Source organism: Lathamus discolor, chromosome 3 (assembly GCF_037157495.1).
Source record: "Lathamus discolor isolate bLatDis1 chromosome 3, bLatDis1.hap1, whole genome shotgun sequence".
NCBI classification, from domain to species: Eukaryota; Metazoa; Chordata; class Aves; order Psittaciformes; family Psittacidae; genus Lathamus; species Lathamus discolor.
The window spans coordinates 151,960,169-151,985,839 of NC_088886.1; the positions used below are offsets into that span (position 1 = coordinate 151,960,169).

General features: G+C 54.7%; 2 protein-coding genes across 7 annotated transcripts in view; both read left to right on the top strand.

Moving 5' to 3' along the window:
- JAKMIP3 (Janus kinase and microtubule interacting protein 3) overlaps positions 1–25,671 on the top strand; it is an 88,267-nt gene that overhangs the window by 6,932 nt on the left and 55,664 nt on the right. For 5 of the 6 annotated variants that reach the window (XM_065672497.1, XM_065672492.1, XM_065672493.1 and 2 more), the window contains exon 4: positions 4,248–4,487. The gene's annotated coding sequence lies outside the window, so the exon portion shown is untranslated. Of the gene's footprint in view, positions 1–4,247; positions 4,488–24,002; positions 24,137–25,671 lie in introns of those variants that run through there. The other variant, XM_065672490.1, reaches the window with a different exon arrangement.
- Positions 10,651–14,917, top strand: LOC136010083 (mucin-1-like). Its single transcript, XM_065670718.1, has 3 exons — positions 10,651–10,913; positions 11,388–11,710; positions 11,792–14,917. Exons 1-3 carry the CDS (start codon positions 10,651–10,653, stop codon positions 13,342–13,344), a joined length of 2,139 nt encoding a protein of 712 aa, XP_065526790.1. The 3' UTR covers positions 13,345–14,917.

Genomic DNA, 25,671 nt, shown 5'->3' on the forward strand with positions numbered 1-25,671 from the left:
CTGGGCAGTCTTGTTATTTTTTGGTGAGATTTCATTTCTTCAATTTATGGGCATGCATTACTATTTCTTGCATGTTGTCATCTCTTTTGTACACGTTAGCTCTTTGTCACAGCAGTTTCTGATGGCCTGGTGACATAAATCTGGTCATTAGGATCGTTCATTCCTCACAGAGCCATCAGCTGGCTTTGCAGCCTGGGCAGGAACAGGAAATGGGACTCACTGTAAGTAGGACTTCATTGATTTTAGATGTTCAAACAGATACTCTACCAGTAGGACTCAGAAACAGCATTCTCTCACTTGATGATCATAGATGCTCATAGAACCAGGTTTGACATTAGAAACACAGATTGGAGCTTACCAGGCAGGTAAGTGAAGGAGGCAGTGTCCTCAGGGCACCCTTTAGCCGGTGGTACCCCCAAGGTGTCCTTATCCCACTCCAGAGGATGAGGTGGGGAGCAGCCCCCTGCAGCTCAGCATCCGGGGCACGTGTGGCCACCTACTGCTCCTGCCCCCGGCACGCTCTTCACCAGAGCACTGTCCCTGGCTATCGAAGCATCGCTTAATTCCCTTGCCCTCCACATCTCATTTCTTGACTGAGAAGGTTTCAAGTTGTTCCATTTGGAGAGTAAAGGGAGAACCAAGCTGCTTCTGGTGTAACCGCCGCAATGCCAGGGCTCGGCCGTGTGCTTGTACAGTGCCTTTCGAGGAAGAGGCTGAGGGAAGGTTTGTGCCCCGCTCCCGTGCAGTCACCTGGCTGACCTGCTGCTCTGTACTGCAGGGGCACTGAAAAGGGCTGACGCCAGGATGTTCAGAACAAACCCAGACTTCTCGTGCTCTGCTTCTCAGCCTCTAAAACGCGAGTGCTGAGCACTTCCAGTGTGAATCAGGAAAGCGGAGCATGAGGATGTTTTCAGCTCTTAGTTACTTGCTGCGCTCAGGTTCTAAAGTTCATCCACATCTTCGTTCTGCATGATACAGCAGTGAGCAGTGGAGTGCTCTGGAGGAGTGCCCCCTGCAGTGGGTACAGCTCAGGGCATGGAAATTGCCAGAAGGATGCTGGTTCCCGGCTCTTACCAGCTGAAAAACAACCCCCCTTTGTGGGGGTGATGTAAAGCACCGATGGGCTCTCGCTTTGTGTCACTTACAACACTGCTGTCAGTGTTCCTTGTTCTACAGACAAACTGCCACAAAACACTGGGATTCAGCTCCAGAAACAGAAAACAGTCCTGTTCATCCAGTGGCTCTGCAGCGATTGTTTGTGCAGCTCTGGTGGGACAGGGCTCCGGGGTTCAGCTGGGAGCCGGCGGGGCTCTGTGTGATCCGCACTGAGCCCGAGCGTGAGCAGCAGCTCAGGGAGGGGATCCTGCCCCTCTGCTGCGCTCCGTGAGACCCCCCTGCAGCCCTGGTCCAGCTCTGGGGCAGCAGCACCGGAGGGGCTTCCCCCCAAAGCCCTCCGTGATTCAGTGGGTCCGTGAGGGGATCGGGGTTTAAAGCGTTGGTGTGCACAGGAGCGAGGGGAATGCTGAGCGGTGGCCCGAGCCAGAGACATTTCTGGAGGGGGCAGCCCCCCTTTGCCTGGGTCTGGCACAAGCCCCGGTGTCTCTGTGTGCGCAGGTTGAGGCGCTGCCCCTGCGGTGGCTCTGCAAACCAACTGGCTGCAGTGCGGGGCCCCAGGGGCAGGAGGTTCCTGATGAGCAGCCAGGGCTGGGGCTCAGCAGAAACCATCCCTGGAGCCCACAGGGCGGGTGGGCAGAAATAAGGCAGATTTTGAGTCTGTGGCTTTGATTGCAACCCCACAGATTCTGTTCTGGCACCTCCTGTCAGGAGCCATGCTGCCAGATGTGTCTCTCTGGGGGTTTCTATGAAGTAAATAGAAACCTCGTCCTCATGGTTCTCTCCAAGTGCCACCACACGTACCTCTGTCAAAGGGAGAGGGCACCTGAACTGCAGGAGCTGGTGACCACAGCAAGAGGAGCAGGTTTCTAGGAACGTGGTTAGAAGTCACATGCGTTCCTTGGCTTTGCATGGAGGTGTGCACGGAGCTGCGGGCTTTGCACTTCGGGAAAGCCGGGGATTTAAATGGAAAGTTCCAGGTACTGAGGCATTGTTTAAGGTGGTCCATGGAATGAGGCACTTGGAGTTACAGTGCTGCGTGTGTCACTGCCGTGTGTGTCAGTGCAGTGTGTGCCAGTGCAGTGTGTGCCAGTGCCACCTGTGCCAGTGCCGCCTGTGTCAGTGCTGTGTGTGCCAGTGCCGCCTGTGCCAGTGCCGCCTGTGCCAGTGCCGCCTGTGCCAGTGCCACCTGTGTCAGTGCTGTGTGTGCCAGTGCCGCCTGTGCCAGTGCTGTGCGTGCCCGTGTGCGTTTGCTCAGCTCCCCTTGCCCAGCAGCAGCCGCTGATCTGCTGGACCCCAGCCCATGCGCTGTGGCTCTCACCTCGATGCGCTTTGGGCTGGAACAGAGCGGGTGTTTTCCCAGGGATGCTCCAGCAGCTGGAACCTGCTGCGCTTTGTCTTAGGGTGGGAGGAATGTCGATGGCACAAGGATGGTTTGGCTGTTCCTGAGCTGTGTTTATCCAGGGTCTAGGAGGTTTTGGTGTCTGTGCTCTGCCCATGAGCGGGTGAACAAGAAGCACAAACCAGAAGATAAAGGGGGCCATTGAAGCTGCCATTCAATAAGAGCAGTTACTGGCCTGTATGGAGATGAAGAAAGAGCCCATGAAGGTCTTAGAAACCAAACCAAAGATCACCCTTGGAATAAAAGCCATATGAGGGGTGGGTGCATAGATCCTAAGGGAATAACTGCCCAGGGGTGTCTTTGTCAGGGCCCCTCTCTGGAAGCCCTATCTCAAGCTGCCCCTTTTGGCTGCAGCTGTCTGGAAGATACAAAAAACCAATAAACAAGCCCCAGATCCTCTTTACTTGTAGGTAATTCTGCACTGTGGGGCTGATACAAGTAGCTTGTAACCAACTAAGTTCATTTTACCTGGATTTGTTACTCGGTTCTGATGTCAAGGGGAATTTTCAGTGCGGTAAATAGGAATATTGAATAATTTTCAGCTACAAAACTAGCGAGACACAGCAAGCTGGGGTTAAAGACGTGCCGTCATCTCCAGTCATACCTTACAGGAGTTTGTAAAGACACTGCCTTTTTTCCACCATATTCCTACTCCCATGTAATTCCAGAGCGTGGGGTTATCCGGTAGTGACATTCCTGGGAAGCTCCAGTGCCAGGCTCTGCACTTACATATGTAAGGATTCTATAAAATATGGACCCATTGGAGCGAGGGCAGAGGAGGCCATGGAGATGCTGTGAGGGCTGGAGCAGCTCTGCTCTGGAGCCAGACTGAGAGAGCTGGGCTGGGGCAGCCTGGACAAGAGAAGGCTCCTGAAGGGGAGACCTGAGAGCAGCTCCAGTGCCTAAAGGGGCTGCAGGGAACCTGGAGAGGGGCTTGGGACAAGGGCCTGTAGGGACAGGCCAAGGGGAATGGCTTGAACCTGCCCGAGGGGAGACTGAGCTGAGCTCTTAGGCAGAAGCTCTTCCCTGTGAGGGTGCTGAGGCGCTGGCACAGGGTGCCCAGAGAAGCTGTGGCTGCCCCATCCCTGGCAGTGCTCAAGGCCAGGTTGGACACAGGGGCTTGGAGCAAGCTGCTCCAGTGGAAGGGGTCCCTGCCCGTGGCAGGGGCTGGGGCTGGATGAGCTTTAAGGTCCCTTCCAACCCAACCCAGGCTGGGATCCTGTGATCCTGTAGCTTGGCCCCATCTCCTTCGCTAGGAGCCAGTGTAAAGCTGGCTCTAGATCGGAGCACCCCTCCGATGCTCTCTGCCCGTGTCGGTAACGCAGGCGCTGCCTCAGGAGGGGCTCGGCTCGTCTCAGCCTGCGCTGGGAGCCAACCTTCGGCTCCGGCGTGGGGCTGCCGGCAGCGGGTGCTGGAGCTGAGCCTGCGCTGCCGGGCGCCGCCTGTACCCGCACGCCTGACTTGCGGCGCGGGGAGGGTGCGCTGCGGCTGCCGGGGCCGCGCCGTGACGCCCGCTCTCGCTGCAGTGGCCCTGCAATGGCCGAGGGGCGGCTGCCGGCCCCGCGCCCTGAGCCCGGCCTGCCCGCGGCGAGCAGCGCGCACCCGGCAGCACCCGGCGGCCGCAGCCTCGGGCTGCCCTGACTGCGCCCCGGGGCTCCGTTTGCTCCGCTCCGGCTTTCCTTCATTTTGTCCCTTTTCCTTCTCTGCCCTCTAACCCCTCCCCTGGACCGAGGACCCGCTTCTCATCCGGCTCCACGCTTCAGAGGATGGGGAGGGAGAACACGCTGTCACGCAGGGGATGGATTATGATGACTTGGTAGCCTTCTGCATCAGGAATAGTAAAAATCCTTCTAGCTTTGCGCGCTAGGAGCAGCCTCCAGGTTTGCAATGAAGTGCCCTGCACCCGAGGGATGCTGCTGTCCTCAGGCAGTGCAGACAAGCAGTGTGCGTCACGCTGGAGCCTGCCTCTGAGGTTAGTTCTACGTGTCTATGCATCTCTAAATATGTTCATAGTGTGTGTTATGTATCTGCACGTTACACAGGCATCGTCTGCTGCCTAAGGGCTTTGTATAATCCATTTCCAACTGTCCTGATTTGCATTCTCTGTTTGCGTTTCTCCCCTAGCCCCCAGCTCCTCCTTGGGGTGGTTAGTACCCCCCCAGCTCTGCTATGCAGCAGCTTTGCTTTAGGATGCAGGAGCCTGGGGAAGGGAATGGCTCTGCCTTTCCCTGGATACGTGGGCTGCAATTCCTGCTCCATTTATTCATCAGGATCTTCATAGTCTTGTCATGTGTGATGGAGTTAAATGTCAGGGCCTGAGCCGCTGACAGATCTCTGCAGCTGTAGGTGTTGGTGTTTCACTGTAATACAAGTTATGCTGAATTACTGTGATGAATAATCTGGTTTCTGTGCCCACCGAGTAACTGATTTGGACGTTTCCTGTTTGCTGCACTCCAGTGCACATAGTGTGTGTGTGCAGAACATGCAGTGCTGCTTAACCTGTTAGATCAGAACAGAGCCCATTTCCCCAGCTGCTCGCTGCCTCGGTGGCTGGAAATGTCAGTTCTGCCCCAAGATTCATTTCCCTTTGGTTAATGTGGCTGCACCTCTCCTGACGCTGCTTCAAACGCAGGCAGGAATTAGGGAACAAATACACTGGGTCTGACTTCTCTCTGTTGTATCTCGCACCATGATGCTCCCAGAGAAATGTGTATAGCATAAGATAATAGCTTACTGGCAGGAGGCACTGAGTGCTGTCAGTGCTGGCTGGCAGCTGACACAGAGCATCCTTTACCTACCACCTATCCTGTCCTGCTCTGGGTGTTTAAGTGCATGGCAGGGGCTTAAATATGCTCCAAAATGTAGAGTTGGGGGGGGGACAGACTGTCTTAATACTTCGCTTTTGCAGTGGACTGGGTCTGGTTTGCGTTGGCTCCTGTCAGCTTCCTGAGTAGTGACTGCTTGTTCTTCACCTGGAATAGCAGCTGGTAGCAGTTTAGGGTCTGTAGTGGTGAATTAAAGGGCAGATGACACTGGTGCGAGGGTACAAGAACACCTTGACCAGAGGAAGCTGCATTTGTCTCTTGAGCCCCAGTGAAAAAATAGCAGCCCATGTTAGAATGTGCCCAGGGCCCTTTGGAAGTCTGGAGGAGAACCAGTCTCGAGTGTCTCTGTGGAGCTGTGTGCCTCTAAATCCTTCCTTACTGCATGCTGTGCAAGCGAGGGCTGTCAACACCTCCCACGTGCCGAGGCTTCAGAGATCCCAAGTGTGCTGTCAAAGGATAAAAATGGGCTTCGCTTTCCTTTCTTTATCCCCCCACAAACGCACCTCCGCAATGTTACCTCTACTGTGCATGGCTCAGATTCTCAACTGTGTCAGCACACGAATGTTAACCACTGAAGGCCTTTAAATAATGTTCTTTTTAAACACGTCCCATTACACTGTGTGTCTTCTAAGTTTGCCACCTTCTGGAGTGCAGCTCTTCATGTGCAATCACCAGCAGAGGGAAAAACACAGAAAAAGAAGGCTCTAAAACTGTTCCCAAAGCAGTTGCCTGGGCTGTGGGATTTGGCACACTCATCCTCACTGGTTGTGAGGCTCTGCCAGCATGGAGTCATTTAAAGACACATAACAGCATTTGTACTAATGCATGGTATGGTGAAAGCGGCCAAATAGTAGCCAGTGCTTCAGACTTCCAAATTAAATCATTCCTGAGAGCCTACCTCTGGCCACAGCTGCATTTACCTGCATGCAAAGGCAATGGGGAGCTTCCTTGTCCCTAGAGCGTCGAGTGTTGGCTTTATCGGTGGCAAAATATGAACCAGGCTCTACCAGTCATCTCCCCTCCGGATGTAACTCCCTGATTCTCCTTTGGCAGTTACAGCCAAGTGCTCTGCAGTCAGGTACACCCAGACCCCAAAAGACCCTGGAATTCAGTAGTTCTGTAGAAGTCATTCCAGTGACGGGTGACATCCTTGCGGGGTTTTCAGCCTCCTCATTTCCATGCAGAGCCGCAGACTGCTATCTCCAGGCACACGGGATCACGGAGCTGTTATTCCGACGGGGCAGAATCAAGATGCAGGTTCAATAAATGTCATCTGTGGCTTCCTGCATCCCCCAGCGTGACCCTGCCTTCTGTACTCCATAGAAACAGCGGCAGGGTCTGAGGAGACAGAGGTCAGAAAGGCTTGAGAAGTGTCTGAGGACGTTTGTTTCCTCAAGCACACAGGAAGCAGCACGGTGTGGAGCATGATGTGTCTCTAAGCCCAACAGGTATCTTGTGCTGCTTTTTGAGCTATTCACTGCTGCCATGGTCATTTGACTGTGACAAGGTAACATGCAAATGGGGACCTTATTTTTCAGGGGGCTCAGATGAAATAAAGAGTCTGTTTAAGATGCAGAATGTGCTTGCTGTCCTTTCAAGCAATGGTTCTGGGTTGTTGTGGTCCCTGTGGCTGGCTCCAGGCTGAGGTGCTGTTTCAGAGCACTGGCCTGGCTGCCCATGGGGCTGGCTGTGGGTACCAAGGGGGCTGATGCCCCCTGAGCCTTCCCATCACTGGGCTGACATGTGCCAGGACTGCTACCTGCACATGGTCTGGAGAGCTGCTGCCCAAGTGATGCTGGGTATTGTGCGAGACTGGTGTTGCCATAGTGCACAGTCAGAGTTCATCCCATTGGAAGTAGCTGGGCATTTCCTGTGGAGTGAACTGGTGGTGGTGGGGGACTGCTGGGGTGGGAGATGCAGCTCTGACTGGACATCGCTCTGGGGCAGTCCTGGGTCCTCTGTTTCGTAGATTCCCAGCCTGGGTTGGGTTGGAAGGGACCTTAAAGCTCCTCCAGCCCCAACCCCTGCCACGGGCAGGGACCCCTTCACTGGAGCAGCTTGCTCCAAGCCCCTGTGTCCAACCTGGCCTTGAGCACTGCCAGGGATGGGGCAGCCACAGCTTCTCTGGGCACCCTGTGCCAGCGCCTCAGCACCCTCACAGGGAAGAGCTTCTGCCTAAGAGCTCAGCTCAGTCTCCCCTCGGGCAGGTTCAAGCCATTCCCCTTGGCCTGTCCCTACAGGCCCTTGTCCCAAGCCCCTCTCCAGGTTCCTGCAGCCCCTTTAGGCACTGGAGCTGCTCTCAGGTCTCCCCTTCAGGAGCCTTCTCTTGTCCAGGCTGCCCCAGCCCAGCTCTCTCAGCCTGGCTCCAGAGCAGAGCTGCTCCAGCCCTCGCAGCAGCTCCATGGCCTCCTCTGGCCTCGCTCCAGCAGCTCCACGTCCCTCTCCTCACCCAGCACCCCAAGTCCTTCTCCTCAGGCTGCTCCATCCGGTCTCCCCCAGCCTGGGTTTGTGCAGGGATTGCCCCGACCCAGGGGCAGGACCTTGGCCTTGGCCTGGTTGAACTCCATGATGTTCACACAGTCCCACCTCTTCAGCCCGCCCAGGCCCCTCTTCCCACCCTTTGAAAACCATTATCGATGTTATTGATCGAACTTGGCCTTTTAACACCAAAAAGACTTCTCGTGCTGACTGCTCTGGTTTGTCTTGCATGACCCTTAGTTGCATAATAGATGTGTCCCCTGGCACCTACCATGGGTGAAGGACAGTGTAAATGAACTCCAGATGGCACAGACCATATTTGACTGGGTGTAAATCTGAAACAAGCTCTGTCTTAATGGGGTTTAATTAAAAACCAAATTGTACTCAAGAGGCCTGGTTCTGGTGCCCCTGAGTCAGTGTCAGCCATGGTACTGACTTCAGGGAGTCAGGGGATGCCCAGAGGGAGAACTCTGCTGACAGCTGAAGTGCCTGAAGATGTACTGATCTGCACCGATTCCCATCACCCTCCTGAGGAGTTTTCTACATCGTGCATTTTAATTAAGCCTATAGTAAAATATTGACTTGATTCACGTGATAGCGGGTTACTTTTCGAGCTGCTCCATCACAAATGGTTTACAGTTAGAATGTGTCCAGTTTGGACAAGGACAGTGCTTTTAAAGCAAATCTCTTGATAGTTTCCACGTGCACGCTGGTTTGCATGGCGCTATGGTCTCAGCACCCACCATCTGCGTTCCTTTCGGATAACACTAAATCAGAAGGTGTTTTCCAATGAGTAACCACACCACAGGGTAAGATTTCAAAGTTACATCAAAAAGTCCCACAAGGTTGGCTTTTTGTAGATACGGGGCTCATTCTTGTAGGTGATATTCTCTTAGTCTACCTGAAAAGAAATATTGACACAGAAAGTTAATGAGGAACTTGAAGGCATAGTAGAAACCTAACGTAACCATCCAAAGCACGGACTGTTCTCTGCCTCAAAAGCCCAGGTTCAGATTTTCATATCAGCAGGAATAAACGTTCCCTAGATATAGTTAATGTGGTGATGTTTGTGTGTTGAAATAGAGAGTAAATCAGAGCACAGCCTCTGTCCCCCTGGAGAGTTGGGGGTTCAGAGTCAGGAGGAGGCCATGCGAGTGTTGGGTCCATAGCAGTCAGTACCCACAGTGGCTGATGAGACAGTTTGTCTTGTCCTTGGCAAGATAAAATGATTAATCTCAACATTTTATTGTTGGGGCAGCAGCACAAGAGGGACGTGGAGCTGCTGGAGCGAGGCCAGAGGAGGCCATGGGGATGCTGCGAGGGCTGGAGCAGCTCTGCTCTGGAGCCAGGCTGAGAGAGCTGGGCTGGGGCAGCCTGGAGAAGAGAAGGCTCCTGAAGGGGAGACCTGAGAGCAGCTCCAGTGCCTAAAGGGGCTGCAGGGAACCTGGAGAGGGGCTTGGGACAAGGGCCTGTAGGGCCAGGCCAAGGGGAATGGCTTGAACCTGCCCGAGGGGAGACTGAGCTGAGCTCTTAGGCAGAAGCTCTTCCCTGTGAGGGTGCTGAGGCACTGGCACAGGGTGCCCAGAGAAGCTGTGGCTGCCCCATCCCTGGCAGTGCTCAAGGCCAGGTTGGACACAGGGGCTTGGAGCAAGCTGCTCCAGTGGAAGGGGTCCCTGCCCGGGGCAGGGGTTGGAGCTGGAGGAGCTTTAAGGTCCCTTCAACCCAAACCAGGCTGGGATTCTGTGAATATCATAATTGCTTTGTGCATGCCAGGTACTGACCAGATTATCCTGCCAGGATTCCTTGAGAAACATCGGGTGGGAAAGCCAGTTACATGTCTAGCTCTTTTCAATAGAAGATGGTGGGAGCACCTGTGAGTATCTAAGGGGGGATGAGCAGAACAGGGAATACGTGGCTGTGAGCACACCGGTACCGGGAGCGACAGCACTCTTCCACCCATTTCCCACAGAGCCTTGCCCTGTCTGGAAAACGGGGTGACAGATGTGCTGCGCTGAAGCTCGCTGACAGGGAACACGATGTGGTGATGAGTCACTTTGTGCTGCTGGGGCCTCTGCCATGATTGCTGAGGTTTCGAGATCTGTAGTTTGCATTCACACAAAGCCAAAGGGAGCTACAGGCAAAGGAAATATTTGCATGCAGTTAGTAAAGGTCCTGGTTTGGGCTGGGATAGAGTTAATTCTCCCCCTAGAAGCTGGTGCAGCGCTGTGTTTTGGCTTCACTCTGGGATCAATGCTGATAACACACCGATGGTTTAGTGTTCTGAGTTGTGTTTACTCTAAATCAAGGACTTTCCAGTCTCATGCTTGCCAATGAGGAGGGGCACGGGAAGCCGGGAGGAAGCAGGGACAGGACACCTGACCCAAACTAGCCAAAGAGGTATTCCATCCCACAGCCTGTCATGCCCAGTATAGAAACTGGGGGGAGTTAACCGGAAGGCCCAGATCGCTGCTCGGGTCAGCCTGGGTACCGGTCAGCGGGTGGTGAGCAATTGCATTGGGCATCGCTTGTGTTTATTTGGCTTATTGGGTTTTATTCCTCTCTTTTCCCTTCTTGCTGTTGTTATTATATTTACTTTATTTCACCCATTAAGCTGCTCTTATCTCTTATCTCAACCCAGGGGTTTCACCTTTTCCAGCTCTCCCCTTCGCACTGGGGGGGCGAGCAAGCGCGGCGCTCAGCCGCCAGCCGGGTTTCAACCACGACAGTCCTTTCGGGCCCGAAGGGCTGCGATAACGGCAGGTCTGCCCGCAGCGCGTCCGGCCGAGCTCGCCCTGCGCGGTCGCTGCGTTAGGGTGGCCGGCGCGGCTCGGGATGTCGGCGCAGCCGGTGCCGGCGCTGCTGCGCTGGCTGCTGGCGTGGCGGCACGCAGCGCCTCAGCTGCTGTACGTGTTCCCGCTGGCGCTGTTCCTGTCCTCGGGGCCGTGCGGCAGGGTCCTCATCCTGGTGTACTTCGTGGTGCTGGTTTATGGAGTGATCGAGGCTGCGCTGGAGGAGCTGCCCCGGGCCGTGTGCGCGGCGCTGCTGTCGGTGCCCTCACCCACGGACCTCGCTCCGGGAGCCATCTCTTGGGAGCTGTAGGGAGCTGCGCTGCTCCCGGGGAGCCAGCCCCGCGGGCACCTCCTGCCCCGTCTGCCGCGGCCCCCCCCGGCCGAGCACGGCAGGGAAGGAGGGTTTGGAACGTGGCGGTGTCCCTGGGGTGCTGGCACCAGCCTGGTCCTGATGCTGGCAGCCAGCGCGTCGATGAACGTGGTGCAGACCTTGTTTAGGCTTAAGCAGCGATTTGCAGCCACTGCAACTCCTGCAAGAGGCAGTGCAGCCACTGCAACCCCTGTGAGAGGCACTGCAGCCACTGCAACCCCTGCAAGAGGCACTGCAACTCCTGCAAGAGGCAGTGCAGCTACTGTAATCCCTGCGAGAGGCACTGCAGCCACTGCAACCCCTGTAAGAGGCACTGCAACTCCTGCAAGAGGCAGTGCAGCTACTGTAATCCCTGCGAGAGGCACTGCAGCCACTGCAACCCCTGTAAGAGGCACTGCAACTCCTGCAAGAGGCAGTGCAGCTACTGTAATCCCTGCGAGAGGCACTGCAGCCACTGCAACCCCTGTAAGAGGCACTGCAACTCCTGCAAGAGGCAGTGCAGCTACTGTAATCCCTGCGAGAGGCACTGCAGCCACTGCAACCCCTGCGAGAGGCACTGCAGCCACTCTAACCCCTGCAAGAGGCACTGCAGCCACTGCAACCCCTGAGAGAGGCACTGCAGCCACTGCAACCACTGCGAGAGGCACTGCATCCACTGCAACCCCTGCAAGAGGCACTGCAGCCACTGCAACCCCTGCGAGAGGCACTGCAGCCACTCCAACCCCTGCAAGAGGCACTGCAACTCCTGCAAGAGGCAGTGCAGCTACTGTAATCCCTGCGAGAGGCACTGCAGCCACTGCAACCCCTGCGAGAGGCACTGCAGCCACTCTAACCCCTGCGAGAGGCACTGCAGCCACTGCAACCCCTGAGAGAGGCACTGCAGCCACTGCAACCACTGCGAGAGGCACTGCAGCCACTGCAACCCCTGCAAGAGGCACTGCGGCCACTGCAACCCCTGCGAGAGGCACTGCTGCCACTCCAACCCCTGCGAGAGGCACTGCAGCCACTCTAACCCCTGCGAGAGGCACTGCATCCACTGCAACCCCTGCGAGAGGCACTGCAGCCACTGGAACCCCTGCGAGAGGCAGTGCAGCCACTCCAACCCCTGCAAGAGGCACTGCAGCCACTCCAACCCCTGCGAGAGGCACTGCAGCCACTGCAACCCCTGCGAGAGGCACTGCAGCCACTCTAACCCCTGCAAGAGGCACTGCAGCCACTGCAACCCCTGAGAGAGGCACTGCAGCCACTGCAACCACTGCGAGAGGCACTGCATCCACTGCAACCCCTGCAAGAGGCACTGCAGCCACTGCAACCCCTGCGAGAGGCACTGCAGCCACTCCAACCCCTGCAAGAGGCACTGCAACTCCTGCAAGAGGCAGTGCAGCTACTGTAATCCCTGCGAGAGGCACTGCAGCCACTGCAACCCCTGCGAGAGGCACTGCAGCCACTCTAACCCCTGCGAGAGGCACTGCAGCCACTGCAACCCCTGAGAGAGGCACTGCAGCCACTGCAACCCCTGCAAGAGGCACTGCAGCCACTCCAACCCCTGCAAGAGGTACTGCAGCCACTGCAACCCCTGCGAGAGGCAGTGCAGCCACTCCAACCCCTGCGAGAGGCACTGCAGCCACTGCAACCCCTGCGAGAGGCAGTGCAGCCACTCCAACCCCTGCGAGAGGCACTGCAGCCACTGCAACCCCTGCGAGAGGCAGTGCAGCCACTCCAACCCCTGCGAGAGGCAGTGCAGCCACTCCAACCCCTGCAAGAGGCACTGCAGCCACTCCAACCCCTGCGAGAGGCAGTGCAGCCACTGCAACCCCTGCAAGAGGCACTGCAGCCACTCCAACCCCTGCAAGAGGTACTGCAGCCACTGCAACCCCTGAGAGAGGCACTGCAGCCACTGCAACCCCTGCAAGAGGCACTGCAGCCACTCCAACCCCTGCAAGAGGCACTGCAGCCACTGCAACCCCTGCGAGAGGCAGTGCAGCCACTCCAACCCCTGCGAGAGGCACTGCAGCCACTGCAACCCCTGCGAGAGGCACTGCAGCCACTGCAACCCGCACAACAAGCACTGTGGCTACTCAAACCACTGCCGCAGGCACTGTGGGTACTCCAACCCCCCTGACAGGCATTGCAACTACTCCGACCCCAGCGGCAGGCACTGCAGCTACTCCAGTTCCTGCTGCAGCTACTCCAACTCTGGCAACAGGAACTGCAGCTGCTCCAGCCGCAGTGACAAACCCGGCGGCTCCTCAAACCCGCGCGACAGGCACTGCAGCTACCCAGCGCCCAGCGGCGGACGGCACGGCTGACCCAGGGGCATCTCCTTCTCCCGCTGCTGGGACAATGGGGCCAGCAGTCAGGAGTTAGAGGGCAGGGAAGCCAAGCGGCTGGGATCCCTTGCTAGGGAAAGGCTCAATGACAAGGTGAATGGGAGAAGGACACAGGCCCTCAGCCTCTGGAGCGACTGCTGTCAGCCATGAGGGAAAGGTATCCCTGCAGGGAACACACACATCTCACCCAGGCAAGTGGGCCACGGTGGAGAGAGGTACCCAGTACCTGAGGGAGCTGGCTGTGCTAGAGATGGCTTATTCTGACCCCAAGAACACGCAGTTACCCACAGACCCAGAGGAAGCCCCATGCATGCAGTGCATGCAGTGGAGCAGGGCGCACCATCGTCATATGCTAGCACACTGGCTGCAATGGGCTGAAGACACAAAACACCACCAGCAGTGGATGAGGTGGCTCGCTGGTTCCTGCCATATAAAGATGTTCTTTCTTCCTCCTTCGTCTCGGCAGTGGAGGAACTGTCCCTGGCGTTCCAGCAGTTCAAAGAGGATAATTCCTACTCCCCACCCGCACCGACCCGCACCTCAGCTATTAGCAGTAAGCATCCTTTTGCTCAGGAGAGACGATGTGGAGGGTACCCACCAAGAGGAGTCAGACACATCGCTCAGGAGACCGAAGCAGCAGTTCTGTATTGATAAACCAACAGTAAACGTGACAGTGGTTTAATGTGATTTAATGCCAAAGGTCACTGGATTATGGACTTCATAGAAGATGGGGTTAGATAGAGCTGTCAGGGAGAGCCATGGGGTTCAGAGAGGACCCCCTCACTTCCTAAACTCCGCAGAGAGCAGTTCAGGTGTGGCTGGATCCTCTCTTAGTCCCAGACTTGCTCAGCGGTGTATGTGTAAAGTATTACATATGTACACGCACAATCAATCCTTTAGATCACTTAGTTGAGATTCCAAGGTTTAGATGCTATTAGTCACTGTCACGGAGCCCCACAAAGCTAACTTAGGTAGTTTACAAGCCCCAAAGGAATCTTATTCACAACCTTAATTCATTTAATACTTAGACAACTTTAGTCAATTACGAGTCCTGATGCTGAGTGAAATCAAACACTACGTGACTGACTCAACTTTAAAGGGAATTTACCTAAACCACGGCTCCCTTGCCAGTCAAGATGAGGGCTCTCGACCCAAGGAGTTACCTCAGCAGCATCCCAGCCCCAGGGGAAGGCCCTGGACTCCAGAGCCGGTGCTCCAAGGAGGACCCCTTTGACGTGGCCCTGTTTGTACCCTGTGTGGTCAAATAACAGGGTCTGAGAGCTCTTGGCTTTCAACCCAAGTGCGGGTCCAGCAGCAGCCACTCGCGTCTCTCATGCTCTGCCATTGAAGCCGGGGGGCAGCAGAGACAGGACCCCAATGGATCCAAATGGATATTCCATACCAGAGAAGTCCATGCTTGGTAACTGGGGGTGTTGGCTGTGAGTGACTGATCCCTGCGGGTGCTGAGCAATTGTATTGGGCATCGCTTGGCTTTACTGGGCTTTATTCCCCTCTCGCTTTATTATCATTATGATTGTTAGTAGCAGTAGTGGTAGTATTGTTATTACTGCATTTGCCTTTATTCCAATCATTAAAGTGTTCTTATCTCACCCCACGGGTTTGACCTTTTCCCGGTTCTCCGCACCCCACCAGGGCAGGGGGAGCAGCAGCTCCGTGGTGCTTTGTTGCCAGCTGGGGTTAAACCATGACATAAAGTAAAAATGCAAAGGGTCTTAAAGGAAAGTGTATTGGCTGGCTCTGTAGGGATGATTACTAAATGTAATTATTGTACACAACCTTAGCAGTCAATATCAATCCATTTCATCCCAGATTATGTGTGCAGTTAAAGCCCCTTCCCTCCGATGAAAGCAGTTTGGGGATTTCTAGTGTTCCGACTGGATACTGTAGTGGGTCCCAACTTGGTACTGCAGAAGCTGTGGATTTTACCAGTTGCCTCCGGAGGAAGCATTACGGGTTTGGGTTTGCTACCAGACTCCTGGCATTCCCAGCAGGACGCTGGCTTGCAGAGGGCAGCACCCGGAGCGCTGCAGGAGGCTTCCCTTGGCTCCAGCGGATGCCTGATGGGGCTGAGCCTGCAGGGCTGAGGCAGTCTTGGGTTAGGGTTAGGTCCCAGAGTGAAGGCTCTGTTGTTTATGCTGCTCGCAGGATTCATTGTGCGCTTTGACACTTCCACCTTTTCCTTGTGCCTTCTTTCCCTCAGGGTCCCACATGTGCTGTTCTCAGGTGCTGTTCGCGTTTGCCTGTGGATGCGCAGGAGGAGGCTCCCTGCACTCCCTGCCCGCAGGCACTGCCCTGCTCTGCTCCTGGGCTTTCGCCTTTGGCTCATTTCCTGCACTGGGACACAGCCTCTAAATTCATCCAGCATTCGTTGTGGAACGGCTCAAGCAACCAGGGGTTAGGTGCTGAGAAAGCCTCGTCCGCATTAAAAAGCATAGTGAAGGCTGAGTTTCACGTCCCAAGACCGCAGATCACAACAAGCCACAGCACAGTTAGAGAAGAATCAAAGCAAGCTTTGGGGACAAAAGGAGGGATTATGCTTTAGTTTTCTCTGCTTCCCCTAAGCTTTCCTGAACATGCAATTTATATAGTTTACGGGGACAAAACCGTCAGTGCCAAAGCTCTGGACTTCACTGGTTTGCAGGCTTGTAGTGGAAGGGAAATCTCCTTATGTTTCCCTTCCCTTAGGATACACTCAAGCTTAGCAGGAGTTAAATCCCAGTTATGTGCTCCCAGGTGCCCTCATTACACTGTCAATGAGCCCAGCAGGCTCAGAAGGGCTGACCCGGTTTTAGGCAGAGCCCCACAGGGCTGTCTGAGGAGCTTTGTCAGGTGGTTATTCCTGAATAGAGGCAGGTTTGTTGCTTTCTTTGGCTTGGGATATGTTTTTCCTTCCCCTCTCACTAAAACATCTGTGTGTTGCTTAAGTCTGGCTTGGTAAAGCTTTACAACCACAGACTAAGCAAAAACAGTGGAGAAGCAAGCACCCCAGAGAATGGGGTATGGCACAGATGTGAAGAGGAATGGAAAAGTGAGGAATGCTTCACATGGTCCTGGAGTGCATCCTGTGCATGAAGTAAGTGGTGGGTAAAGGTGTCTGAACTGTCTGGGATGGGCAAAGCAGAGAGCACTGAGTTTGGTGTCAAACTTACCATTAGGAGTAATTGTAACCAAATACTGGTATTTCCAGCAGGATGTTGGCTCACTCGTGACTAGGAGCGGGGACATAGAGCTACACCCTTCCCCTTGAAATCTGTTTTAGGGTTCTGGGGTTTTGTTTGGGTTTATTATTATTATTATTAATAATAATAATAATATTTATGTTTGTTGAAATGGGAAATCTGAGCTGGAGGAGCATGGGAAATGACTGAATCCAGCAGTGCCTGGTGACCATCAGGATGGCAGTAGATGGCCAGGATCAGCTTGATATTAACAGAGATCATCAAATCCCAGCCTGGTTTGGGTTGGAAGGGACCTCAAAGCTCCTCCAGCTCCAAGCCCTGCCACGGGCAGGGACCCCTTCCACTGGAGGAGCTTGCTCCAAGCCCCTGTGTCCAACCTGGCCTTGAGCACTGCCAGGGATGGGGCAGCCACAGCTTCTCTGGGCACCCTGTGCCAGCGCCTCAGCACCCTCACAGGGAAGAGCTTCTTCCCTTTAGTCTGAATCTCCCCTCTTTTAGTTTACAGCCATTGCCTGTTATTTAGGATGGGACACTCTCACTAGTGACTAAAATGAATTTGACGGAGTAGTGCCGGTGTAGCCATCAATTTGTGATGAGACGAACCCCATTGTTAATGTTGGTAACTTGGTATTGATGGAGGTGGCACATCCAAACCCACAGGAGAGGTGAACAAAAGCCTTGGTACACCCCAGGCAGCTGAGTGAGCTCTGCTGCTATGTGCTGTGAGGCTTGGGAAAGGACTTGGGAAAACTGGGGGGGGGGAAGTAGGCATAAAACTTTTTGTCCCTCCTTTACATGCAAAATACATTCACCACTGCCCTTCTGTTCCTGCTCTGTGCTGTGAGCGCAGCCTCACTGTGTGAGAGCGCCAGGAGCGTGCGGGGGGTGCAGAGTGAGGTGATGCTGTACCCGGTGCACTGGTCAGCACGGGTGCAAGGACTTTGTGCTGGGCTGATGCCCTGTTCAGGCATCCCCTGTGCTGTTGCAGCCAGGAGAGCAGGGTCTCTGGGAAGTCTGGGTTTTTCTGGGGAGGGGGAAACGATCGGTGTTCAAATCCTCTTTTCTCTTTGCCCTCCGTTATCACCATCTCTGTCTGGCACTAGGGAGGCACGTACGGCAAGGGGTGCAGCAGGCCTTGGGGACGGGGGCTGGCCTTGCAGCATGGCTTGTGTTTGCTCTCCAAGGGCTCCAGCAACCTCTCACGAGGAGCATCAAGAGTGGGGAGCAAACAATCTTCATGGCCCACGATCCGTTCTCCTTCCTGGGTGAGAAGTTGGGCGTTTTCTGTGAGCATGGAGCTCACGTGAAAGAAAAACATGGAAGAAATTTCCTCCATCAGCTAAAGCCAGAGGCTGGAGAGCCCGGATACTCGACAGGAGCACACTCACACCAGCACTGTGTGCTTTACAGGAACCTGAAGTGGCTCCCAACAAGTGAGATGCTCGTTTATTGGCATTGCTCTAGTGATTGGTATTGGCAAGGGGCTGGGCATCAGTACCTGGGCTGGTTCAGTTGTCCGTCTAACAGTGACTGCTTTCAACCTGCTTGATGCTGTCAGAAATGTTTCATGTATGTTACTGTAAGAGCAGTCTGTGAGGGGGGAAAGTTGCCGATTAACTCAGTGTTATGAATAAACATGTGGAAGTACAGAAAAATAGGTGCTTCTGCTAAAAATATCATTACTGTCGCTAAGAAAGAAGCCACTCGTCTGCGTTTGACACTGAAGACTCTTAGACAGGTATGACTATTTTTCCTGTGCTTGTATTCCTGTGTCAATCAACAAGCAGTGGTATCAGGGAGCGTTAGTCAGCTCAGGAGCAGATGTACCTCCTGGGAAGGAATGTCTGCGCCGAAACAGATGTACATGGGAATGTGCAAATTGTGAGTGAAAGATGGGGAGAAAAAGGGTTTGTTCAAACAATAGACGCAGCTCTGGGACAGAGCTTGAGGAGGTTCCTGTGCACCAGCGCTAACTGAAGGCACATCATTCAGTCACTAATAAAAACCACCCTGGAAACTGTGAAATACATGCTCCTGCCTCCAGCCAGCCTTCGGGCTCGATGCCTCGTCCTCTCATTTGCCTTAGGATCCATTATCTCTTCATCACTTCTTTCAACCCTGTACTAGTAACTCAGGTGTGATCTAAGAGCACAAACACCTTCTGTCTGCTGATCACAACTTTAACCTGTGTTGCAGTCCCTGTGTTACTCCCAGCTCCAAGTGCATCCCGTGATGTATGGCTGTAACAGCTCTAGAGGTGGGGCCAGTGTTATCATAGCCACAGACCAGTTTGGACTGAAGGGCCCTTAAAGCTCCTCCAGCCCCAACCCCTGCCACGGGCAGGGACCCCTTCCACTGGAGCAGCTTGCTCCAAGCCCCTGTGTCCAACCTGGCCTTGAGCACTGCCAGGGATGGGGCAGCCACAGCTTCTCTGGGCACCCTGTGCCAATGCCTCACTTTCCCAAGTAACTCAGGGTAAGTAAGGACATTCCCAATGGCCAACGTGGCATGCTCCAGCACGGCTATCTCCAGCCCAGTGCTGGGCTGTGCCTGCATTGGGTGTTTAACACAGTCACCGGCAGCATGGGCCATGCTCCAGTTCTGGCATCCTCACCGTCCTCAGTGTGCCTTAGCGCTGCAGCCATCCAGCAGCTCTTCCCACTGTGTGAGCTGAGCACGTAACTGATTAATTACAGAGCTAATTGTGAGCAGGCAGCTGGGTGCTTCAGTTTGCGCATCAGAACCCACTTCTGGGTGCGTAAGCAAACACAGAGGCCTCGAGTTCCCTGGGGTACCAGGGAAGGTTTCCCCCTTTGAGCTTCCTGTAATAATAACCCTTAGTGCTTGGGTCATGTGCGGAGGTGTTTGCACTGGGTATGAGCTGTGTGCTCCAGATTGCTGTGAGTGATTTGTTAAGTAAAGCCATAACAATAAACAATTAATATATAATTTATATAGATCCGTACACAGAGCTGTGTATGAGGCTCTCTATGAAGAGTATCAACCCCTTAGGAAAAGGCGAGCCAAGCTGCACAAACAAGGAACTGATTTTTCCTCCCAAAGATTTGTTCCCCCACTATGATCAACACTAAGGAGCTGAAATGTTTTATCCTGTTAAGAGCAATCAGCACTGGTTCACCCTAAGGACCTAGACGTACACATCAATTATGTTCACTGATGGAAATGGAGATGTTTCCTCACCTGGAAAGGAGCACATTGAACCCCTTCCCCATGGTGTAGGAGGTGATCACATGCAGAACCTTGAGTGCTCTTTTAAAAGCAGGCAATTTTGTGTGTCAGTGACTTGTCATCAAACTCAGCTTCAGTTCCCCAGCTCAAAGGTGTCGTTCTGAACCTCATTTCATACATGCTTATTTCATATTAATGTGACTCATCCTTCTAAAGTAACAGAAGTGCAAGCTTAGGGCCCCAAGTTTCCATGGGGTTTTAGATTCCAGGCACCACCTTCATTAACTTTGAGCCAAAATTTTGAGCCATGGTGTTATTTACAGCCCAAATCAGTGTCATTGTCTCTAAGTTCGGGCCGTCAGTCATGCAGGTGGGATTAGGAGCAGTTATTTGTTATAAAAATGTAGTTATTCCGTGACCCGTGTGGTTTCACGTGGAAGGTGAAACCAGTTTCTGGGTTTGGATCATGTTCTGCCTGTCTCTAAAGTCTGTGTTAAACATCAGAAATAAGAAGAAAAGGAAAACCTGAATGGCCCAAACTTGCCCCTGTATTTCTTCTGCAACTGGTAACAGCTTTAGGTCATTGCCTGCCAAAACTGCCTTTGTGCAGTAACTCATGCGGATGTTCTGTTACTGCTCTGAAGAGGAGCAGGAGGGAGCTCACAGAGCCAAAGCTGGATGTAAAATACCACATTTGGGACGGTTACAGCACCTCTCCAAGAAGTCTGATTTGGATTCGGAGATACTTGTAATATTCCCCCTGGGTTATAGGGGTATTTGGGTACAAATAGATTGTACCACAGCTGTTTGAAGATGAAGCATGAAGATTTATTTCCAGCATTTGCTGCTAAGAGATGATAAATGACAAAGCAGAACAAAATTTATGGGTTCCTTCTCTATGGCAATAGCAGGATAAAGCAGATCTGCTTCCTGCTGGAATTGGCAGCTTTCCTCTGCTGCCCCTGGAATCACTCAGCTGGGGTCAGCAGTGTGGGGCAGGGAGGGATCTGATCCTCACCCTGCCTGGGTTTAGGGGATTTGTGGTGTTCCTTTAGAACCGCAGTGCAGTGCAAGCCCATGTAGCTTGTTCCGTGTGTCAGGATCCAGTGGGCATGGAGACATGCTGGGGTCAGGCTGCAGTTTTGTCTGGAGTCTTTGATATCTGGGTTTCCATGGAGGCATGGCCTAGACCAGCACACAGCAAACCATTGGCCTAGTTCAGGCACCAGCCCACTGACACATCCCAGACATGTTCTCCTTACTGGGACACTTACTTCTCCCTTTAACCCCCCCCAAACACAATACAAACCCATGGCTCGACACAAAGGCATTCTTCTTGGAAGCAAATTATTAAAATAGGGCTTTTAAACTCTAGGGTTTAATTAAATGTAAGTAATTCAGTGCTGAGGCGCCGGCACAGGGTGCCCAGAGAAGCGGTGGCTGCCCCATCCCTGGCAGTGCTCAAGGCCAGGTTGGACACAGGGGCTTGGAGCAAGCTGCTCCAGTGGAAGGGGTCCCTGCCCGTGGCAGGGGTTGGAGCTGGATGGGCTTTAAGGTCCCTTCCAACACAAGCCAGGCTGGGGCTCTGTGGTGGCTCAAATGACTGCGGAGTAAATCCATCGTAGAAATTCTCTGTCAGCACAGTAGCTGCTGATGCTACTGTGGTATGCTGGCATACTGCGGATGCTGCCACTTGTTCCTTTGGCCCTTGGAGATCTTGCTGTAAACAACATTTACTGAGGTGCAGCAGAGTCGCTGCCTTTCTGCTTAATCAAAACCAGGCTCAGAGAGGAGGCAGCAGCAGCAGCAGCAGCAGGGCTGCAGTCACTCTCTGCTGCACAGCAGGCAGGGGATGGTCTGAAACACAGCCGAGCACGTCCAGGGCTCCATAGCAACTGCAGCAGCTCCCTACGGGAGGGATTCGAGTGCTGTGCTGGGCTGGGTGTAAGGCTGCTGCGTGGGTAAGTTGCTCCTGAGCGTGTGTTTGTTTGTAAGATCTCTCTGGCTACAAGCCTGTTTGCCAGCAAAGTCATCTTCACATCCGGGTGGGATGTAAAGATCCAACTGGATGTCACTGCAAACGGACCCTGCAAGCCCTGCTCAGCCCCACTGAGCCCATCATGGGACTGCCTCTGCTGAGAGTTAGAATGGGTCCAGAGGAGGCCATGGGGATGCTGCGAGGGCTGGAGCAGCTCTGCTCTGGAGCCAGGCTGAGAGAGCTGGGCTGGGGCAGCCTGGACAAGAGAAGGCTCCTGAAGGGGAGACCTGAGAGCAGCTCCAGTGCCTGAAGGGGCTGCAGGGAACCTGGAGAGGGGCTTGGGACAAGGGCCTGTAGGGACAGGCCAAGGGGAATGGCTTGAACCTGCCCGAGGGGAGACTGAGCTGAGCTCTTAGGCAGAAGCTCTTCCCTGTGAGGGTGCTGAGGCGCTGGCACAGGGTGCCCAGAGAAGCTGTGGCTGCCCCATCCCTGGCAGTGCTCAAGGCCAGGTTGGACACAGGGGCTTGGAGCAAGCTGCTCCAGTGGAAGGGGTCCCTGCCCGTGGCAGGGGTTGGAAGATCTCCATTTATAGCTGCAGAGATGTCAAAATCGTGCACGCACCTTTCCTGCGCCTGCTGCTGGAGTGCCCGCACCTCAGCACCTGATGGTCAGGTGTTTTGTAGCCCTGAGGACTTCATTGAATCCACTGGGATGTGCAGGGGATGACTGGGATGCCGTTGTGGTAGCAGCGGAACAAAACAAGCAAATCCTGGATGTAAATGACAGCTGCAGCCTTGCTTCTAATGAAAGAACTGCAGGGAAACACTTTCTGTAGTTCAAGTATGTGTCTGCTGACTTGTCACGGCCTGAACCCACAAGCACTTGATGCTTCTGAAAGTCAGCTTCCAGCTTTCCTTCTCCATAAGCATTCATCCGAGCAATTACTCATGGTCTGAAATTCCAAGGCCTGGGTCTTGGACTGGACAGAGAAAGGGCTCCCACAGAGCTGGGGCTGCAGCATCCCTGACCCCATGGGCATGTTCCCATGTCCCTGTGCTGAGCCTTGTCCACGGCTGTGCCCCCTGCCTGCTGCACCCTGAGCACAGCGGGGCAGTACCTCAGGCCTTTGCCTTCCCTCTTGTGCTTGTTTGCGTGAGTTCTTAGCAATAGAGTTTGTCGTGGCAGTGGCAACAGCAACATCTTTCAGATCTTTGTTGTAAAAGGAAAGAGTGAAAAAGCATTGAGAAATAGCCTGGGGGAGGCAGTCAGTTCTGTATTATCTGGTGTAGTGGGGAACTGGGACATCTTGGATTAGGGAAATAATCTTGTAGGATTGATGGAGTGGTGCTGGGAGTACTCAGGGTGCTGCTGTGGGTTCACGGGGCTCAGGGGAGCTCCATGCATTCCCTTCAGGTACATCCTCATGGCAGGGACCAGTGCCGGAGATGAGCACAAGTACGAGATGGTGGTTGTCGGGTTTGTGTCTGGACCTGACGCGTGGTTGAGCTGCAGACAGTGCATTGCACCTGAGTGTGTGTTACCTAATGAGGAGCCACTGAGGCTGCTGAGGTTAGTGCTAGATGTTGGTGTTCACATTGGAACAGGCTTGGGATTTCAAGATGTTGATGAGCTTTTCTGTTCCCGAGCTGTTGGAGTTCAGCCTCCTAACAGCGAGAGCCGGGTTTGTGCTGCCAGGGCATTGCACCCTGTACCTGCAGCTTTAGGTGGCCTCAGCCTAGCAGAGAGCAGCCTCAGCCTCTCCACTGAAATCCTGCATGGAGACTTCCATGCGTAGCTTCTCCATGGTGTTTATAGTGTGAGCAGAGGGGGGCATGAGCCTCGGTCCATGAGCAGGGCTGTGGCTCTTTCCCCACGCACCCCACGGCCCTGCCCTGTGCCAGGGCTCGTTCCGAGCCCAGCAGTGGGGTATGAGGTGAGGGCTGCCCCTCCAGTGGTCCCGGCCTGTGGAACGGCCGGCGGGATGCTCGGTGGGCAGAGGTGGCAGGGCAGGAACGGGGGCTGCTGCCCTGCTCTGGCTGCTTCTCCCTCCACCAGCCCGCCGGTCCTGAGCCCGCAGGGCTGAGGATGCTTGGCTGGAGCAGCCGGACTCCGAGGCTCATCGCAGGACACCTCCTTTCCCTTAGGCACGGCGCGGACAGGGGCTGGGATCGTTTCCTTCTCCCTCAGCCCGGCTCCCGTGCAGGCTCGCGTTTGATATTTTCCCCCTAAAGAAACCGTTTCCTGTTGCCATCATGTAAGCAGATGGGGAGGGTTCAGTGGAAATACCTCAGGAGAGGCTGGCAGAGGAGTGGATCCGGGAAGCAGATCCTCCCCGTAACGCTGGCACGGCTTGGTAAGTTCCATCTGGAACATGGGAAGCGGCTCCCTTTGCTGAGTCACAGCCCCTCGGAGCCGGAGCTGGGACAAGCCGGAGGCGCCGCGCCGCTGGAGCTGAGGCAAAGGTGAGGAGAGGCGGTCCGGACCCCTGCCCCGGCGCGCTGCTCGCCCGCAAGGATGTTTAGATCTCATTGAAGTACATTGGGAGCCGAATTCCATCCGCGGCAGCGGGTGCTGGCGTTCCTGGGCTGCAGGGCTCGGGCTGCGTGGATTCGCTAAGGCAAGTGCCGGGCAGATCACGGTGACAGCTCCTTCCCTCCCCGAGGGCAGGGACCTCGGGATGCAGCCGCTTCCCGCATCCCCTGGCACGGGTGGGGAGCACAAGGGACGCAGCACGGGAAGGGGGTGCCGGTACCTCCGGGAACTTGTCCCGAAGGGCAGGGAGACTCTGCCTGTCCTCCTCTTGCAGATCAGGGGATGCGGTGGTGGGGAGCGGTCGCGTTGCCCCCTCCACTGCTCCTGTGCACCCTGCAGCAAAGCAGCCGCTGATTCCCTGTTGGAGCAGCCTCCCAGCCTCTGCTGCGCATCTCCCTCGCGTTCCTGGAGCTTGCCACCACCCAGGCCTGGTGCTTCTCCAGGCTCTGTCCTTGCTGGAGTTGTAGCAGCTCTGTTTGTACTCGCACCAGTACCGTGGTTCAGTGGTTCGGATGTACGGTTGAAGGTTGCTGTTGGAAGCGTTGTTGTCATCTTGAGTCTGCAGAACCGGGTGTCAAATCATAGAATCATGGAAGTTCTTCCCTGTGAGGGTGCTGAGGCGCTGGCACAGGGTGCCCAGAGAAGCTGTGGCTGCCCCATCCCTGGCAGTGCTCAAGGCCAGGTTGGACACAGGGGCTTGGAGCAAGCTGCTCCAGTGGAAGGGGTCCCTGCCCGTGGCAGGGGTTGGGGCTGGAGGAGCTTTAAGGTCCCTTCCAACACAAACCAGGCTGGGATTCTGTGATCTTTGGGGACTGTGACTTGGTGCTGCAGGAGCCTCTGCCCGGCTCAATCTTCCATCCCCAGCGCAGGACGCTGCAGGGGGAGCTGACGGCAACAAGGGCAGGAGCTGAGGTCTCATCCGGATGAGCACAGCTCAGGAAGCAGCAGGGATGTGCTGGGCTCTGTGTTTTGCAGTCAGTAGAACAGGGAGGCCACTGGCCCTGCCCTTGTGCCTGAGCCCTGGGCTCCTTCCTGCCCCTCCTTGCCCAAGCAGATCTGCTTCAAGCAACCTACCCGGGCTGTGCGCTGGTGCACTTGCTTTTGCACAAGATAAGAGAAGAAACCATGAGATTTCAAGACAGAAATTGAAACCAAGGAAACCGGAAGGGCTGACATTCTCCTTAAAGGAAGGGTGAAGACACGTTGTTGTTCCAGTCCTGACACTGATGCAGGTTGTGCACAGGAAGTCTGAATATGAGCAGGGGATACATTGCTGCTGTGTGGGGAGGAGGTGACCCACTGCATTGTACTGGGAGCCACGGCCTCTGCGAGTTCATCACACGCATTTTGTTGCTGTATTTTGCTGTTGAAATGTATTTCCTGGCCTGTTTTTTAAGGAGCTGGTCTGTTTTGGCAGCAGCAAAGGCAAAGGGTGTGGAAGGGCCGAGAAAGAGCTGCCCACCAC

What these genes read in the sequence shown, in the direction of transcription:
- LOC136010083 (XM_065670718.1), top strand. Translation starts at nt 10,651, where the DNA reads ATGTCGGCGCAGCCGGTGCCGGCGCTGCTGCGCTGGCTGCTGGCGTGG. An exon ending in GGAGCCATCTCTTGGGAGCT is followed by an intron (nt 10,914 to 11,387) that starts GTAGGGAGCTGC and finishes AACTCCTGCAAG; the next exon opens with AGGCAGTGCAGCTACTGTAA. An exon ending in CACTCCAACCCCTGCAAGAG is followed by an intron (nt 11,711 to 11,791) that starts GCACTGCAACTC and finishes CCCCTGCGAGAG; the next exon opens with GCACTGCAGCCACTCTAACC.